The sequence below is a fragment of the Rhipicephalus sanguineus genome, chromosome 5 (assembly GCF_013339695.2).
Source record: "Rhipicephalus sanguineus isolate Rsan-2018 chromosome 5, BIME_Rsan_1.4, whole genome shotgun sequence".
Taxonomy (NCBI): domain Eukaryota; kingdom Metazoa; phylum Arthropoda; class Arachnida; order Ixodida; family Ixodidae; genus Rhipicephalus; species Rhipicephalus sanguineus.
Window position 1 is genome coordinate 199,713,549 of NC_051180.1, and position 18,973 is coordinate 199,732,521.

The 18,973-nt window shown below is 46.3% G+C and overlaps 2 protein-coding genes across 4 annotated transcripts in view; one reads left to right on the forward strand and one right to left on the reverse strand.

The window, feature by feature from the left end:
* LOC119394569 (amphiphysin) overlaps nucleotides 1–18,973 on the reverse strand; it is a 669,247-nt gene that overhangs the window by 379,392 nt on the left and 270,882 nt on the right. The gene's annotated exons all lie outside the window — the stretch shown is intronic.
* LOC119394570 (26S proteasome non-ATPase regulatory subunit 3) overlaps nucleotides 1–18,973 on the forward strand; it is a 143,749-nt gene that overhangs the window by 77,223 nt on the left and 47,553 nt on the right. The window contains exons 8-9 of the mRNA XM_037661892.2: nucleotides 9,806–10,029; nucleotides 10,089–10,244. Of these exons, the coding sequence (XP_037517820.1) occupies nucleotides 9,806–10,029; nucleotides 10,089–10,244 (380 nt within the window). The remainder of the gene's footprint in view (nucleotides 1–9,805; nucleotides 10,030–10,088; nucleotides 10,245–18,973) is intronic.

Here is an 18,973-nt window from a genome sequence, read left to right on the forward strand (position 1 = left end):
GGGTGATTCTCCCAATACGTTTTTGCTGGCAAAAGAACTTGAAAGTGTTCTGAGGAGCCTTCTGTCAAGGTTCGTAAAGTGCTCTGTAATGACAGAAGCCACCAGCATCACGAAGCTGCTGCGAATTGATGTTAAAGATGCTGCCGTTTACACAGAATTTGAAAAGGTGGATGTTGGACGTGCAGCTGAGAAGATTTTGAAATGCTGTAAAGCGAGCGCCAAGTGTATTCTTGAGTTTAGGTACGAGTGCCGGAAGTTCCTCGTCAACATGATCCCTAAGTCATGGAGAGAAGTCCTCTGAGGTACCCTGTCGTTCGTGTGTTGTCATGTTTCGACCCCACAGAGATGTCCAAGAGAGACACGTGCCTTGGGAAGCTAAAAATTGTGCTTAACTGTCTAATCGACAACAAGCTTCTCTCTGAGCACAAACGCGACATTGTGTGCGCACAGTACATTCAGTTTTGTCTAGAAAAATGGCATGAACTACAAAACTATGAAAAAGATCATGAACGTCTTGACAGTTTTTTCATGCGGCTGCTGAGGCACGATGCTTCATTCTCGCAGTTATGGGCTGTGGTGAAACTACTTCTCCTCCTGAGCCATGGGCAGGCCTCAGTGGAATGAGGCTTCAGCATCAACAAGCAGGTTGCGGTCGGGGATTTGGCAGAGCTGTCGTAAATTTCTCAACGAGTTATCTGCGAGGCTGTGAAAAGCCATGTTCCGATTTCAAAAGAGTTGAAGGCGTCAGTGCGCCAAGCCCGGCATAGGTACGCTGCATACCTAGACGAACAAAAGAAACAAGCACTGTCACGGCAGGCAGCTTCAAAGAGAAAAGAGCTCAAGCAAGAGCTTGATAAGATGCACGGAAGGAAGTCAAAGCTTCAAAAAACTCTCAAGTGCCTGCTGGAATCTGCGGACCGTTTTTCGGAAAAAGCTGAAGCGAAAAACGACCTTACCTACTTAGTCAAGGCAAACAGCTTTCGTTGAGCTGCTAAAGAAAGGAGCTGGAGATAGCTTCTGTGGAAAAAGAAATCCATGCAAAAACTGCACTGCTTCCATAAGTCTTGCTTTATGCAAGACTTTATGCAAGTCAAGGAGTGTAAGCAAATAAAATTTTGCTAACACTCCTTGAATTTTGCCATTTTTCATCCTTGAAATCCTTGAAAACGCCTTGAATTTTCAGTCAAATATTCTGTACGAACCCTGGTCTATTGTTAACCTTTTTTACGGGATTATACACGGTGCTGTGACGTGACCACGAACAACACCACACACCGGACAAGCCTAGACCCTAAGGTGCTTCGCCCCTAAAGCTAACTGTGATGCTCGCGAACTTGAGCCGAATACAGACACCTCAGCAGGGGCACGATGACAGCATACATCGACGAAATCGTGGCCATCAGCGGTGCATTTGCCATTTCAGGTTCTGACGAAGCTACAGCGACTACCCAATACCTCAACCATCCTTCGACATTAACCCGGCAAGTCTTCCCGCTTGCCAACAGCTCGGATGCCTTGTGCTGCAGTACAAGGACTGTTTCTCGTCATCATCAAGAGTCTGACAAACTCTTGTATTGCGCCACGGAGAAACGGGCGCGAGCAAGGAAGACAGGGACGCCGAACTGCTCATGGCGACGAGCCCGATAACTGCCTTCAATAAAAAAATCCGGCAGATCCCACGCACTGTGGGAGTCGATGTAATGTGAAGCAGCCAGCAGAGAGCTGCATACATAGCCTTGTTCCTTTTTGAGGAAAATGTAGTCATTCATGTCATCACATCTAGTTCGCTATATATCCCATGTTTCTCATGCATGCATGCATGTACAATCTTTTAAATGCGAAGCATTTCTTAGTGAACCTTTCGCACTTTGAGCGTTTCTATCTACGTATCTCTGTCTGTCTGTCTCTAACTTGGTGTAGACCAAAATTGGCATGGAAGGGTGAGAGGATTTGACGAATCTGACTGTCTAGTCGTGACATAAATAATGCGAAAATCCTGTCACGTATGTTGTCAAACTCTTTCTTCCAGACACGTGTGGCACGTACCCGTTTACCACAGGCCATGGTATATGGGTATGTGCCGCAGGTGATTGACATTTTACATCTACCCAGGAACAGCAAGAACAGACATTGGTAATATTGGCAGCATTGACCCAACGAATTCAAGAATAAAAATTAGGATCCCAGCACGAATTGAACCCAAGCATGGCTTGTTCGCACTGCCAGGAACTGGATGACTTGAAACGGAAAAAGACACACACAGGGTGAAGCGCGTACTAGCATCTGTTTATTTCGTGCCACACACTTCCTTATGTATGACCCAGGAAAAGAAAAGAAAGTAAGCCAAATGAAAAAGCCTACTTTGTGCAAAGTGAAAACGTCATCATCCACGTCAACCACATGCAAGGCATCATATCTAAGTTATGCTTGTTTTCAAGAAATCTGTTTTTTTTTTTTTTTGAGATAGGATAATAGAAGGTGCGCTAACGCAACCTTCACTTCTGTGAATAAAATAAGCCTCTATTATTTCTCTTTCTGTTTGATCGGCTGCTCACTTCAACACTTCTGTGCCCGAAAAAGATGGCTTACATTGCACGCCGCGCATTGCGGAGCCAGGTTACCAGGGTGTGTTAACAGTGAACATGCGTAGTTATGTTCTTTAAGCCAAACGTTAAGACACCGGCCAGTCTGGCCGATGTATTTCTTGTCACAAGAAAGAGGGATGCCGTACACAACAGCATCTGTGCAGTCCACAAACTTCTTCCTATGTTTGACAGTGCAAATGTTTCCCTTCCCTTCACGGTGTTGTGCGTTAACTTTTTCGCAAAGTCCCTTCAATTTCAGGGGTGCCGAAAAAAACAACATTGACGTCGTGTTTAGCCGCAATTTTCTTAATCCTATGTGAGAAGTGATGAACATAAGGGATGACCACAAGCTTACGCCGTCCACTTGGGTTTGAGCGAGAGGGCGCCTTCTTGCTGGAGGTAACGTTGCGCAGTTCCTTCTCGGCTACCAAGCAAATCAGCTTACCGTATTTACTCGATTCTACCGCGCCCTCGATTGTAACGCGCACCCGTTTTCCACAAAAAAAAAAAAAAAGTTAATACATCGATTGTAACGCGCACCCATTTTGCGTGAGAGAAAAAAACAAAAAAAGCCCGTAGGAGTCAAACTTCGCACATTCAGAAGAGCAAGTATTTGGGTTTTAAAGAACTAAGTTTCAAAAACGTAAAACACGAAGTCAAAAAGCGGGCCTTGCCGCTAAAACTGTCACCACTACGGCGGCGATACGAGTCGCGTAATGGATCAGTCCTCGTCGCTGTCGGACAACTCCTTGTCGCTGTCAACACTCTTCGATTTCAAGAAACCGGCCCTGCTTTAGTCCACTGAAACCTTTTCGTGAAGCTTTGCTGTAAAAAATCTTCTGCTTCTGTTTGCGCCAGTCTCGCACGCATGTTTCGGGAATTCCGAACGACCGCAATGCGGCCCGATTTCCGTCCGTCTCTCTGCATATGTAATAACTATTCTTTTAAATGCAGCATCGTGGGTACACTCGTCGAGTATTTAGAGTCGGTACTTCCATGCCGTCGATGCGAACGCAGAACGGGATGACAATCTCCTCAGCACACGTACGAACTGAAAAAATGGCAGAAATGGCCAAGGCGCGTAGGAGGCGGCCATTTTGAAATGTCGATGGCAATACGATAACAGAGCTCTTTTTTTTTTTTCGGTACTCGATTCTAACGCGCATGCGATTTTCGGACTCGTTTTCCCGGAAAAAAGGTGCACGTTAGATTCGAGTAAATACGGTATCAGGGTACAAGGCCTGCTTAAACCTAGCAACTTGTCTAGAGATGCCATCTTGAACAGCGTGCCTACACAACTTTTTATGGTTTGCTGGATGCATTGCAAGGCCACACCTCTTTTGAAAAGTTTCGAGTGGCCCGAGTCAAACCTAAGCAGCTCCTTCTCTCCCCTCGGAAAATATTTCCAACAGGTGTGATGCTTGCTCAACATAATTTCAATGTCCAGGAATTTGATAACACCTTCAAATAGTTTTTCCAAAGTGAACTCTAACCCTTGGAAGTGACCCTCAAGCAGACTTAAAACATTTTCCAGTCTGCTATGATCATGCACATCAGGGACACAGAATGAATGAATGAATAATTGAACGAATGAATGAAAACAAATTTTATTAGGTCCAGCAGGGCGCGACTTCGTCAAGGACACAGAAGAAAATCATCGACATAGCTGAAGCAACCGGTAATACTTAGTTCACCAAAGAGTGGTTTCAGCGATCGGTTGCCTTGGGCCATATACATGTCGGACAAAATAGGAGCAATGCATGACCCTATGCAGATTCCGTCTATTTGACAAAATAAAGTCCTCATATGCAATGTAAAGAGAGTTCAGGTATAAATTGAGGACGTCCATGAAAATCACCAACACATCACTTTTTTTTTCCACAAACCTGGCTTCGCCAAAGTCCTCTGTGCATTCCTCCACAGCTTTCAGTAACGGCTTGCTGGGAATGTTGAAAAACATGTCCTTCACGTCCACCAACACATGAAACACCGGCCTTGACGTCCAAGGGAAAGCAGTCACCTTTTCTGATCCCCGGATGAGGAACGAGTCTGTGACAGCTGTTTTTGCAAAAACCTGGCAATCTGCTTCTGTCATGTCCCTTTGTCCTGTACAATTGTCCTGAATGGGTGCCCTTGTTTATGAGTCTTGACAGTGAAAAACGGCCTAAGCGAGAGCTGCTTACAGGACTTCGCCTCCCTCTCTCATTTGTCCAACCCAACAGATAGGCACATTTTGGCGGCTTGTGACCGTAATCTTTGTAGCCTTCTCTCGCCCTCTTGTACAGGCATGAAGTTTCTGCCAATTGCTCCCAGGCCTTTCTGCTTTAGCTCCGACTTTTCGAGCACAACAAAATGTGCAGTCTTGTCGGAGGCCTATCAGAGCCATGTTCTCTGACCTAAGAAACCGAACGGTTTCCTTCGTCTTTGTCTTCATGCTTCTAGGTTTAGGGACTTTGGAACATCCCGGTTTAAGAACACCCTGGTGACCTGGCTGCGCAATGCGCGGCGTGCAAATGTAAGCCATCTTTTTCGTGCACAGAAGTGTTGAAGCGAGCAGCCGATCAAACAGAAAGAGAAATAATAGAGGCTTATTTTATTCACAGAAGTGAAGGTTGCGTTAGCGCACCTTCTATTATCCTATCTCAAAAAGAAATAGATTTTTTGAAAACAGGCATGATAACTTAGATATGATGCCTTGCATGTGGTTGATGTAGACGGTGATGTTTTCACTTTGCACAACGTGGGCTTTTTCATTTGGCTTAAGGAACTGTGTGGCACGAAAATACAGTTGCTAGTACACACTTTCCATTTCAAGTCGTCCAGTTCCTGGCAGCGCGAACAAGCCATGTATTCGCACCAACTAGCCCCCATAGCAGCTTTACTTGAACCCAAGCATTCTGCGTGGCAGTCGGGTAATTTACCACAGAGCCACGCCAGGTCTAGAAACTGAATAATAGGACATGTTTACCAGCGAAAAAGACGTGGACGAGAAGAAGGAATGCAGGACAGTCCTGTAGAAACTGCTTTGGAAAAACACTTTATGCAGGCATAATGTTGGTGCAACGTCAATTGTGATTGTGGTTCTGGGTATCTAATGTTATACAGTCGATCCCACATATAACGATCCATCGGTTATAACGACCATATTTGGGTGCACTTACGATTTTCCTATGCTAACCATTGAAGCTGTGTCCAGATATAGCCAACATTTTTCAAAGCCTCTTACTTTTACAACAAACACTTGAGACGCGGTCGCGGTAAAAATATGGCGCATAAGAAGCGAAAAAAAGTTAAAGCATGCCTTCTAAAGCGTGACAGGGGCGCGCGCTCGCGCGTGCCCCGCTCCTGTTTACTCGCGACTAAGATACCCAGATCGGCGAGCACCGCAGGCAGATTTCGGAATCTGCGAGCGAGGTCTTTGCGAGGCGTTTCTTCAGGGGTAAAATGGCAGTGAGGAAAAAAAAATAGTAGGCAGCATGAAGCCTTGCGGTCAGCTTTCGCACGGTGACCTTTCCTGGCGCCGTTCTGTCGCAACTTTCAGCAACTATAGGGGGCGCCACAAGAAATCCAATATGGCTGTCGATGCGGTGATCACCTGCACACACGGAGTGATCGCCGCATGTGTTGTCGCTGGTTGCTGCCGCTTGCCGGTGAGGATAATTTTCCACCGCATTGAACTTCCCATGCATGAAGTAGCTCACGCTTGAGAGCATAAACTGCGAAACACACGGCACCATTTTGCATCCGATTCGACGTCCTACGCGCTGGTGTAGCAGCTGGAATGGTGATGTTTCGCCGTACGGGGTCGCCGGATCGGGCGTCCGGCGTGCGTCAAACTCGGCAGATTTTTCTCATCCGCCCGGTCCGGCGATCGCACGGCCGTATAGCCATAGTGGCAGCAGCACGGGAGACAGGCAACGTCGTGCCGCTGGTCGGTTCCTTACCGCTCCCATCATCATGTCCGAGGATACCGAGGTATTTGCCGGTATCGCCGCTATCGGTGGCATGAAAAAGATGTGCTACAATTATTTTATAATGCAAACTAATTCCTAAGTCAATAATGCGGTGCTTCCAGTGTGGCACTTATCAAAAAAAGCACCGGCGTCCACACCACTCGTGAGATCGGGAACCACGATGCGAAGGCACCTGCGGTGCATTCGCAGATAAGCAGGGACACTGCAGGCCGTCTTACCCAACCGGCTTGCTTCGCTTCCACCTTTGCTCTTAATATTGAGGGTGTCGAGAAAACTGATTGTGTATGTCGACGCCTGACATAAGAGTACAATCCCAATCGTGTTAGCAAAATTTGCTCACTCTACGGCGTGCCCGCGCTCGATCGTGGACTGCAGCGGCGTCTGCCCAGCCGCCGCTCACCGGTGTCAGTTGCGGCGGGCTGTTTTGATGTGGTTTTCGCTCGCGAGGCATAGTTTTATTCACCGTCGTCTTCTAAATTAAGCAAAAAAAAAAAGAGCACTCGCCTGCTGTCTCCCAGGACCGTGGTAGCGCAGTACGTAAGGTGTTGCGATGCATGTTCACGCGGGTTCGATTCCCGGCCACAGCGGCCGCATTTCGATGGAGGAAAAACGCAAAAGATGACCTGCGTGCTTAGATTTAGGAGCACATTAAAGAACCCCAGGTGGTCGAAATTCATCCGGAGCTTCTCACTACAGCGCGTCCCATAATCGTATCGTGGTATTGGCACGTAATATCCAAGGAATTCGGTTGCGTCCCAAAATTCAGCCGATTTGAGAAGCACGATGGAAACCATCATTTTCCGTGTGACAAGCTTCCCGATGCGCACGTGGATATCCCATTGCCTTTTCTGCCGCCGGTCCAAGGGGAAACAAGCCACGTTTACGACGCCTTTCACAGTACACGGTTTGAGCATTTTGGCACGCAGTACACGCGATTTCTCTTGTGCTGTTTACCCATTACTGAACCGCAAAGGTTCCACAATGTTGCACCAACAAAGTCCATCGTAATTCACTGGTCACACGCACAACAAGTTGCAAGACACACCGACGACGAAGCACAGCCCGCACGTTGCCGCCGGGCAAGTTTTCGTTCTATCAGCGGAACGCGGCTTTCACCGGTTGCCGCGTGGCGGCGCCACCGTAGCTGAAAGTTGCGATGAACCATGCCTTGGAACGCAAGAAGGCATAAATGCAAGAAGTGTTCACCGCGATAACTTTCCATCGCAAAAAGGTTCACTGCGTCCCTAAACTTGTCGACGCCACAATGTGCCGCAAAAAGTCGTCCGTCTTTTCGGTAACGGCAGAGACCGGTCGATCGGTGATTACGACTTCCGCGCGATTGCGGCGATGCCTTCGCGGATAAGCATCAGAAAAGAGTGAAGGCGAGGTGGCGGCCGTCGATAAACGTGCCGTTATGCCTTATAGCCGACAACCTTATCACAGTCATCTGTAGATATCTGCTCGGCTGCGCGTGTGGCGTACACCGTACACTGCGGATTGACGGCGGTACGAGTGCGCCATGCTTAGCCATGCTGCCGTTCGCAAGTTTGCCACCGCCGCGTCGCGCGAGACCACTTTAAAGTGCGCGTCGCTTTGTAGAAACGAAAGTAGCTCGCTGTTGTTGAGCGGCGCGGGCACCGAGAAACGATGCACTGACAGCGAGCGTATACTGCGTGTTTGACTAGGTGACAACTGAAGTGCGCCGCGCATCGTAGTGCAGGGCCGCGAGAGCATCGCGGAGGCGTAGTGCGCGTTGCTTGGAAAATGCTTGTTTTCGCCGCGTTGACCGAAGAGGCTAGTCGCCGCATCCATGGACGATCCGGAGTGAAGCAAGCACGAAGAACGTACAAACGCGTGCATACGGCATACAGCAAGCGGCCCGGCAGTGACTCCCCGACCCGAGTAGGCGACGCGCTGCACGCAACTAGCCAGGGACGATCGGCTCCACGTCGCGGTACCGCGCTTCGGTGAAACGGTGTCAGCTGATTGCAAAGGCGGTTAATTCACTCGTGAGCACGCAGCGGGCGTCGCTTCACGACGTGAAAAGATTTAGCTTGTCACCGAAGGGGTTGTTAGCACTTTAATAAAAGTGCACAAAGGAAAAAAAAGAACGGCTTCACCGCAAAGCGCACGTTTTTAAGGGCGAGTCCATATACAACGAACTACTGATATAACGACCACTTTTCGCGACACTTTCGAGTTCGTTATAAATGGGTTCGACTGTAACAGCAAGTAACACTACGTATGTACTTCTACGATACAGGCGTCATATCAGATTAACGACTGTGGTTCCAGTGTTGGCTCCGCTTCTATAGCAGTCTAATAAACACAACATTTGTATTCATATGATCCAGCAAGCTATAGTCAAGCATTGGTCGACCCCGGGGGAATACGCGAAGGAAAGTTACGTATGATATACAGACGTAGATAATACAGACGTATGTGCTCTAACGTGAGTGCTTACATTACGTCAGACCATAGGTTAGCCTTTAAGCGGCAGTGTTGTCAATGTGCCTATTAAGCCCACGATGTGCACACTACTACAGTTCCAAAAACACGTCGATCCACCTCGGTAACGCTTGGCTCAGAGCCAAAAAGTGCAGCATAGAACTACTCGCTAACTGCTTCGCATGAAACCGATTCCCATCCTACAAGGCGTGGGACCTACCAAATATTTTTATATGCGGGCAATTTTTGGACTCGTTTTATACAGGAAAAAAGGTCCGCATTAGTCGATTTGTAAGTTAAGAATAAAGATTCGCTCAAACCTCCTCGATTGAAATGCTTAGCTGTCATTTTTAAAAAATGTAATCTACCCTCCTTGGAGAAGTGCAGGGGTGTTCCGCGGGCTCATTCAGGCAGTCTGTACCCATTTTTTGGGCAAGACACTGCCCATATTCATAGTTTTTCGATAATGCAATACCCGGGTTATATGACGGTTTTGCATGGTCCCCTCAGAGTCGTATAATCGGGGTTCCATATCTAGTTTTTAACAGCAGTGCAATATATATGACATATATGGAAAGAGAATGAAGTGGATGAAAAAACAGCTTGCCATAAGTGGAGACCAAACCCACAACTGGCTGTAGGAGCTCGATTGGTTGTAACATTGGACGCGTAATCATTAAAATCTTAGAATTTCTTGAGTTATTCTGCACGAAGTAGCAACCTGGCATAAACACTTTAAGCTGTGCGGGCACGAAGTAGCAACCTGGCATAAACACTTTGAGCGGTGTGTGTCTGCAGCTGTGCGGGCAGGCAACCTGGGCCGTTTCAATGAGGTGCTGGAGCACTTTGGGGCCAAGTTCCAGGCAGACCACACGTTCACGCTGATCATCCGGCTGCGGCACAACGTCATCAAAACCGGGGTGCGCATGATCAACCTGTCGTATCTGCGCATCTCGCTTGCTGACGTAGCCCACAAGCTGCAGCTGGACAATTCCGAAGATGCCGAGTTCATCGTGGCAAAGGTGAGCACTGCTGCTCCTCGTGGTGTGCAGCCGCAGCAGCAGCCACTCTGTGTGCCCAGGCCATCCGCGATGGCGTGATTGAGGCCACCATCGACCACGAGCGAGGCTGCATGCAGTCCAAGGAAAACATGGACATCTACTGCACACGGGAGCCCCAGGCTGCCTTCCACCAGCGGATCTGCTTCTGCCTGGATATACACAACCAGTCAGTCAAGGTACGTTACACGCATGCCGCAGTTGGGCCTTCTCCATTCACTAAGTGGGGCTTGTAGGTTATGTGCATTTCTCCCAAAAAGCAGATTGTGAAGGCAAGAAATCTTGCTCAAAAAACAACTGTGTGGTTCTTACAGTTCAAGTTTGTCGGAATTTCTTCCTATTCTAACAGTACATACCACTCTGCTGGAACCATGCGTACATTTTGAATCTTCTGTCAGTTTAAATTGAGATATTTAGAATTATCAAGGTTTTACTGCGTAACACAAGCTACGGCAGCCTCAAGGCCAAGGCAACATTATGTGACTTCGTATGTACAACAGCACGAACAACGGGACAGAGTGCTGCTGCCCGGTCTTCGTGTCTCTTGTTCGTGCTGTTATGCCTACGAAGTTATGCATCACCAACTTGAGCCTGCCAACAAACGTTAGTGAAGAACATCGTGTAGTCATGACTCACTACCAAGGTAGTGCTGTGGAAAAGCCAGTCAACACTGGTCGCTGGGCCTCACGTTCCCATTGTGGGCAGCTCAAAACACGAGGACCTGCTAGTGAATGCAAAGTATTGCACTGCATGAGAGGCTGTGCTTTCCAAGGAGAAGATACTGATGTGCTGAATGTGTGCTCTGTTTGGTCTAGATGGGAGTGTAGTTTCACAGCACTGCCACTTGTAAAGGCAGTTAAACATAAAAAAGAAGGAAATTAAGTGAACTCCCGTTAATACGAATTGTCGCTTATGCTGAACAACACGGGACCGTTCGTTTGGTTTCCCATAGACTCGGTGCAAAAAAAATTTGCTTAAAGGGATACTGAACAAAATTTTGAAAAATCTACAAAAACACTTACATTCGACTCAGGCGATACGACTGTTCCTATAAACAGCGTTTATTTCACGTAATTTTGAGCAGTTGGCCGTATTTTTAGTGGATTGTAAGAGCGCGGCGGCTGCATGCCAGTGCGCTTGTTGACAGCCGTGACGTCGAATGCCCCAGCAAGAGGAAGGCAACTGGCACGCTCTCTCCTGCCCTGCCACTTCCCTTCCTCCCGCTCTCCTCTCAAGAACCGAGGGTGGCTCGGGGTGGCTGGTGTGGCGCTAATCCTTGTCTCCTTTTCCCCACATGGGAGACAAAATAGCGCTTCTTTTTTTCTCAAAAACCACTACAATTACCGAGCGTGCCGCGAGCGCGCAAAGATGCGAGGTGCGAGTGACAGTGGTTCCACGAGCGGTGATTGCGACTCCGAGTTCGTCAGGCCTCCAAAACGGATGCGCCAAATAAAACCATATGCGTGTGACCCTTCTGCTTCGTCAAGCGACAATGAGGACGACGAGCCAGATGAGCCGCCATAGCCCAACGTGGGTCGGCCACCGGGACCAGCAATTTAAACAGTGACTCATAGTCACTGTCCTCGAAGTGTTCGGAGCACAAAAAATCACACTTTGAAGGCACCCATGTTGGCTGCGATGGGCGCGCAGCGCGAATCCATATCCTTCAAAGCTTCGGCTCTGTCGGAAAGGTATGACAGGGCTTCTCTCTCTCGACGCTGCTTTTCGCACACCCTAGCGTAGAACAGCGTTGAGGCATTTTGCGTTACGCCAGGTGCTTCACCGTTCATATACGTAGCAGCACACAACACAAACGGCAAATTCGTAGACGTGGGCGCAAGCTCCGCTTGAGAAAACAAATATACGGCCGAGAGCGCGGCAATGGAGTCGTTGGCTGCCGGTTGAGAACACGCACGGAGAACACCTTCCCAACCTTCCTCCGTGAGAACACGTTTTGAGAGAGACGCGCGGCAGCAGGTGGCGGCTTGCGATGTCGATTGGTAAGCGATTTTGCAGCGAGCACGGTTGGCGAGTCAGTATCCGGCGGGTTTCGCCCCTTACAAAAATCTCATATATGGACATATATAAAAATTCCCATATAGCCATATATGGCTTGATATGCCCAATTCCTGATATGTGCCATATATGGCCATATGTGGCCTGATATGCCCAATTCCTGATATACCCATATATGGATGAGGCCTATATATGAATGCAAGCCATATATGGCTTTATGTGGGTACTTTTATATATAGCCATATATAGATGACTGCTACATATGAATTCCGCTTGTGAGGACGGCATAAATTAAAGCTGCAGAAATCATTCTACAGCTAGAATTAATGCTCCCTGATTATTGATGCCACCCAACGGTCTGCAGTAGCAGTCGTGTTTTCAACACGAGGGTTGTGAACTGTTTCACTGCCCTGCCAAGAAAAATTACAGTTATCCTCAAAGCTTTATTGCTAGAACTGTCATTTTGCTGTTTATTACTGTTTGGGGTCAGCACATGACTGTTAGTCATTTTAATGTATGGAGACATTCACTGCACAACAACAGTTAGGCAAGGCAGCTAAGATTCAGATCAGTTATATTCTTTTAACATGCACGATCGAAGCATTTAGCTACCTATGTAGCTAAAAAGCATGCAAATAAGTTGCTCTCTTGTTTCTTTTTAGTGATTTCATTCAGGCTGTATCAACTTTTCACGAAAAGATACATTGTGTTTAAATTGAGTGCTTATCGACATATTCTATTCAGTTTCAACAGGGTGGCTACTTGGGCTGGTTGGTACTGCATTCTAAAAGGAAAAATACGTTCTTTGTGCGCAAAACGTTTCAGAAAAGACAGATAGGAGTGCGCTCTGTCCTATCTGTCTTTTCTGAAACGTTTTGCGCACAAAGAACGTATTTTTACTATTCAGTTTCATAAGCACATGGTCCACCGTGTTTTTATTGAGAATATTTTTGCGTGTCAATTGGGATTCTTTTGCGAGACAAATTAAATTATCTACTTGCCACTGACCATGTGGACTGCGTGTGCATTGAATGATTTAGGGGACATGATATTTAACCTTTACGGAGTTCGATCAATAGCGGCTGGTACGCAAGCTTGTGATGTGCAAGTACAGTAGACTCCTGTTAAGACGAACTCGAAGGGACCGCGGTCACCTGTTCATCTTATCAGGAGTTCGGCTTATCAGAAGTGCCCCCAAAAAGAGACATGCTAACATGCCAAGTACATCCAAATATGTTACTTGAAAACACTGAATGGAGTAGACTTACAATGGGGGGCAAAAAGACAAGAAAAAGCATTTATTTGGCTCATCTAGATAAAGACTATGCTTTCAAGCAGAGTATATACACGAATCTTACGAGCACCCGATTTCGCATGTTCAAAAATAAAAATGCTCGTGAAGATATTTGCTACCACATTTTAATGATAAAACTGTAACACGCTCCTATGTTGACGATTAGAAAAAAAATTAAGAGACAAGCACAATTTCCTTCAAAGAATGTAAAATTTATTGTCCTGGCAGTTCGTTTTCTTCTGTGAGCCTGTTTTGCTGGCTCTAAGATCACTTCTGGATACGCCTCGGTCGCGTGCTCTTGCCTTGACAAAGTCATTATACGCTGAGTTGCTTAAGAAAGTCTGCAAGGTTTTCTTCGAGGTCCGGATATTTGCCCGTTTTCGGCCCGTAGTAACTTTTCCTGATCGACGTGCAGCTGAAGATATCCCATTGGGCTACTCACGGTCACAAGCCTCGCCACGAAAAAGACACGACGCAGCTATATTCACTGTGCAAAATAGCCTTCCTTTGTCGTGCGCTTCCATAATCAAAATGGCTCATCACAATTTGCACTTCACTGGAAACAGATAGAACGCGTACAGGTCCTACGCGAACCAACGCAAACTGACCACAAAATACATGTGCTCGGCCGCCATTGCGTGATGGCGATGACAATGCACCTGACCCCTGTGACGGGAGTGCGCCGCGATCGTGGTTTCGGTTTCGTACTCGATTGTAATGCACAGACCATTTTTGTTGATGTTGTCGCTTTCTTTTTTTTCTTTCCCCCTGCCCTTGCGGTTGGAGGGGCCCCAAGCTCTTTTCTTCTGTTCTCCTTTGTACTCCAGCTGGGAAGCCAAAGAACTGAAGAACGGGGGGGGGGGGGGGGGGGGAATACAAAAGGACGCAATGGCTTGGGGGTCCAAGTTGTGAATCCCCCACTCTTTTTGTTGCTTTCTTTGCTGATAAAGCCCACACCTCCCCCACCCACAGGCTGGGGGTGAGAGGGTATTCTGGCTTTATCCGCTGACCGGTCTTCTTTGTTTATCTCCCGCCCCCGCGTCGCGTCGCGATTTGCTTCGCGTCTTTGCTCCAGGAAGTGCTTTTTTTTTTTCATCTTTTTTTCTTTTTCTCGGTCGCCTGAATGCCCCACCAAGACTGCAGTGTTCGTTTCGCAGAATCGCTAGCGTTGTCGATGATGATGATCGCGAAAGTTCGTCTTAACAGAAGAGTACAGTTGGGCGGTTCGTCTTAAGCGAATTTTTTTTTGCATTGAGTCTATGGGAAACCAAACAAATGGTCCCGTGTTGTTCGGTATAAGCGAGAATTCGTCTTAACCGAGTTCGTCTTAATGGGAGTTCACTGTATAGTGGAAAAAATGGCGGCTATAAGTCTCTGTGCGAGTAGAAATGGAGTGACATTTCTTGAAAACCAGACGCTAAAAAATTGTGTTTTCAAAACGTTGCCTGCTTTTGATACAGCTACTAAAACATTAATATTTTAATCAGTTGCAAGCCCTAAGCAGATCAGTCAGGTTTAATTTGTCGACTTGTACAAAATTACGTACAGTGCTCACAGATTCAAAGGCGACATCACATTTTTTAGTATAACGACTGGTATGCGCAACCGTTCGTGATAACCACATCATATCACGACTAATCTGGTCTCTACATATAATGTTGCTCTGGTCTACGCGTTCGAGTTGAAATTACGCCGATATGACCCGAACTGAAGACGGTGGAGATGAAAATATGTGCGTTAATTCGTCCTAAATTGTCCCGTTTCAATCTTTGAGTACTGTACACCGTCTTCTAGAATTGCCCTCGCAAGAAGTTTTAGCCATGTGCACTTATTTTCAAGACAAGCGTAATTCTAAAAAGAAGGTAAAAGCTGGGCGAGAACCGACTAATTAGGACACGGGCACATAAATGTCATGACACATACTTGGGGATGTGGATTGCCAACCGTTTTTCATTTGTTAATTGCGTAAGTTGTAATTGACTTTTGGTGTTTTCTCAAATGTCAAAGCAAAAGAAAATATCCAGATATATTTATGTCTTTTTTTAATTTTTACGAAAACTACAATAACACGAAAGCCATAATTTAGTTGGTACAGCGCTTGCTTCCGATAAATTGGGGGAATCGTGTCTGGAAGCAATAGAAAAAACAAAACAAAACGGTGTTGTAAAAATAAAATAGCTAGAATACGACGGCTTAATCACGTAACCACAATTATTATGCAGTCGTATACTAATCAAAACATGCAATGCACTAAGCTTTGCGAGTTTTCATAATTTTATAATATAACTTACCTTAAAATTTAGCAGAGGCTGTGATGTGCAGAGCCAGTAAATCCACAAGAACTTAATCACAACTTAAGACGACCACACTTATCCGTACAGCTTTTCAGAAAGGAAGATGCGAGGAAAACTTGCACGCAAGCTTAGGCGTCCATTTTTCCGCACCAAAAGTTAACGATGGTCAAACCAACGGCCTCTCCACAAAAACACGCTTGCCTCTGCATCCACAATTGCACCACATGCAGAGAAGTAAATTCCTCAGGTCTGCGTTGAAGTCAGTGCAAAATCAAAGCAGTTGCTGAGCACGAAATAAGAGCAAGAGAGATCACAAGTGAAGAACACGAGCCGCGCATGCTGCTCCGGTCAGCAAAGAAGCAACAGCGGCGCGGATGGATACAGCCTCGATCATGATGCAGCGCTAAGGTACTGTTCCTACAACCCCTAGATGAACGTTGAATCAACAATATTACTCCCATGGCAAAAATTATATGGCCCCATTGAAACAAACGGATGTGTCCGCGTACCCATGAGCCGCTGCGCGCGAGCGTGTAATTATGCATGTGCGCGCATATGTATACGTATTCGCGTATAGTTCACAAGCATATGCGCCACACTGTTAGTGTTGAAGGGATATAGCCCCGTGTAGTTTTATTTATTACGTGGCTGCTCTACGGAGCGCTGTAAATGGAATGGCCAGTCTGTTATTCACAAAAACGTATCGTGATAAATGCATTCGCAAGGTAACATTTAAGGCAATTGGTGCACGTTATTAGCGATCCCGATCAAGAAATGACACACAAAATAGAAGTCTTGTGAATTCGGTGTTATAAAACTGCAGCATTCTGAGCGCTTAATAATTGGTGAATTAAATGTGCTTCGTGTGTGCGTCAATTGGACACTTCTTAACGTATACCCCTTAAGTATGTATCGAGTGAGATTCAACTGACGCTTTCAAACCTCGCATCAAATCAATTTTTTTAATGTACTCATTACAAATGAACATTAAGTTGACGATCTGCACATTCAAGAAGTTTATACGCAGCCAAATGAAACGCAAAGCGCATTTTTGCAAGACATGAGCACGACACCAATTTTTAATGTAAGCATAAGGCCTGCGAGTTGTACTGTCTCATTTTTGTTTTTGAAAATACTGCCTCAGATATTGCTCTGCGCATACTACTATGGTAAATGTCAACTGAAAGTGATCCCAGATGTCAGTAAACAACGTTCACAGAAACCTCGTTAAATGAAGTGTCCAGCATATAGCCATCACAAACTTCGAATTATCAGCAAGTTTGACCACTGATGTGCGAGATAAAAAGCTGCATTAAAACTAGCTTTTATTTAGGCATGCATTACTGTGAACAATAGAAGTTGCATGCATGGCGTTTTTTATATACCACAACTATACACACCGGCTTGGTTAATGAGAATAGCGAGGTTTGGGAGCTTGCATGTATTATATGTGCGGACAGGATAGCGCCATTGTAAAAACATCTCGTATATATAATAATGACGTCGTAATAATTGCCACTTATTGTTGGAAAACTAAAGTTCATGTAAATCTCAGTACAAGCTATACAGGAGTGAACCATGCACTGACACGTACATAAACCTTACTATTTTGTCTTTTATGATTGCATTGCAACAATGTTTATACTTGATACTCTTGTTGGTGATACCAATTAGGCCACTTTCCTGTACGGATTGTCATATATGACAATCCCCATATATGTTAGTAACTCGTGCCATATATACGTTGTTCATCCCATATATAGCAGCACAACCCCATATATGGATCTACTTGATGTACATATATGGTGTGGCCGTGCCATATATGACTGCATTTCACTCTATATATGGACCAGCCGTGCCATATATAGCTGTATTTGTCTCCATATATGGGCCAATCGTGCCATATATGGCCCTATTTACATCCATATATGGTAAGCGGTAGCCACATATGCAGACGTAGATACTCATATATGGCCGCATATAATTTATATAAGTGCCATATATGACATTTTTGTAAGGGGCGTCACTTCCTCTCTAGTTCATGGCACGGCCGCTAGACGCACCAATTTGTGAAAAATGCATTAAACTCATTATTTTCTACTAGTCTGTGGCTGAAATGAAGGTTGTTTCAACAAATTTCAGCACCCAATCTTTCAATTGGGCCATTTATCTCGGCGGCGAAAATTTTGTTCAGTATCCCTTCAAGACGAATCACCTAACTGTACTCTTCTGTTAAGACGAACTTTTGCGGTGACCGACAGCGCTGACGATTCTGCGAAACGAACATTGCAGTCTTGGTGGGACATTCAGGCGACCGAGAAAAAGAAGAAAAGGCGCACCCTGGAGCAAAGAAGCGAAGCAAATCACGACGCGGATGGCGCGAGATAAGTGAAAAAGAAAGGTCCATCCATCCATCCGCCTCGCCTGGCTATGCCCAGAGCAACCCTGACGCTTCTATGATGTGGTTTTTGAGTGCAATTTATAGTATTGCAAGGCCCTGTGAGGATTGTGTGGTTGTGTAATATCATACACGTAAGTTAAATATAAACACTCAGTAGTATGCATGATGGTTCGGCATGCGGCACCATGCAACTCATAAACACCACCTTCGGCCTCGGCAACACCGTGGCTTGGGCTATCGTGCCCGCATTCTGTTTACAATAGTAAATGTGCGGTTGCATGACGCGTGTTGAATTCACCCTTCATTTGGCCTCGCAAAGTCAGTTCGATGTATTTGTGGTCAGCATCATATCCCACCACTCCGCAATGAAAAGAAACTGGTATCTGCATGAAAATAGCAAGAGCAGATACAGTCGACGTCCGATTTCCCGGACCCTCAAGGGACCGCGAAAACGTCCAGAAAATCGGGCAGTCCGGAAAAACAAATGCACGTGAAAACGCACCTTTTTGGTTGGTGTTTTTCGCTGACAGAGAGGGTCACGGCCGGAGTACGATTCCCATTGTAATTCAGCCAATGCATCGTTTAGGTGGCTCTGAAAAGAGCCGTTTATTAAAAAAAGAAAAAATACGACGTGGCTGGCGCTACCTCATAGGTCAGCACTTGGGCGCAAAGAAGTCGCTTATTTTCTTTTGCACGGTGTTCCGCTTGCCTGCGATCATGTCTGCCTCAATTTCAGTCAACGTCATGTTGCCGCTGTACACCGATGACAGTGTCATCAGTGCTCGCGTCAACTCCGAGCTCGCTGGCTGTGTAGGAGCTGGCTCTTCGTTCTCGGTGTCGGAGTCGTCGGAATCCTCCGTAACTTGACGAATGATTTCGTCATCGGTCAGTTCCGCACATAAC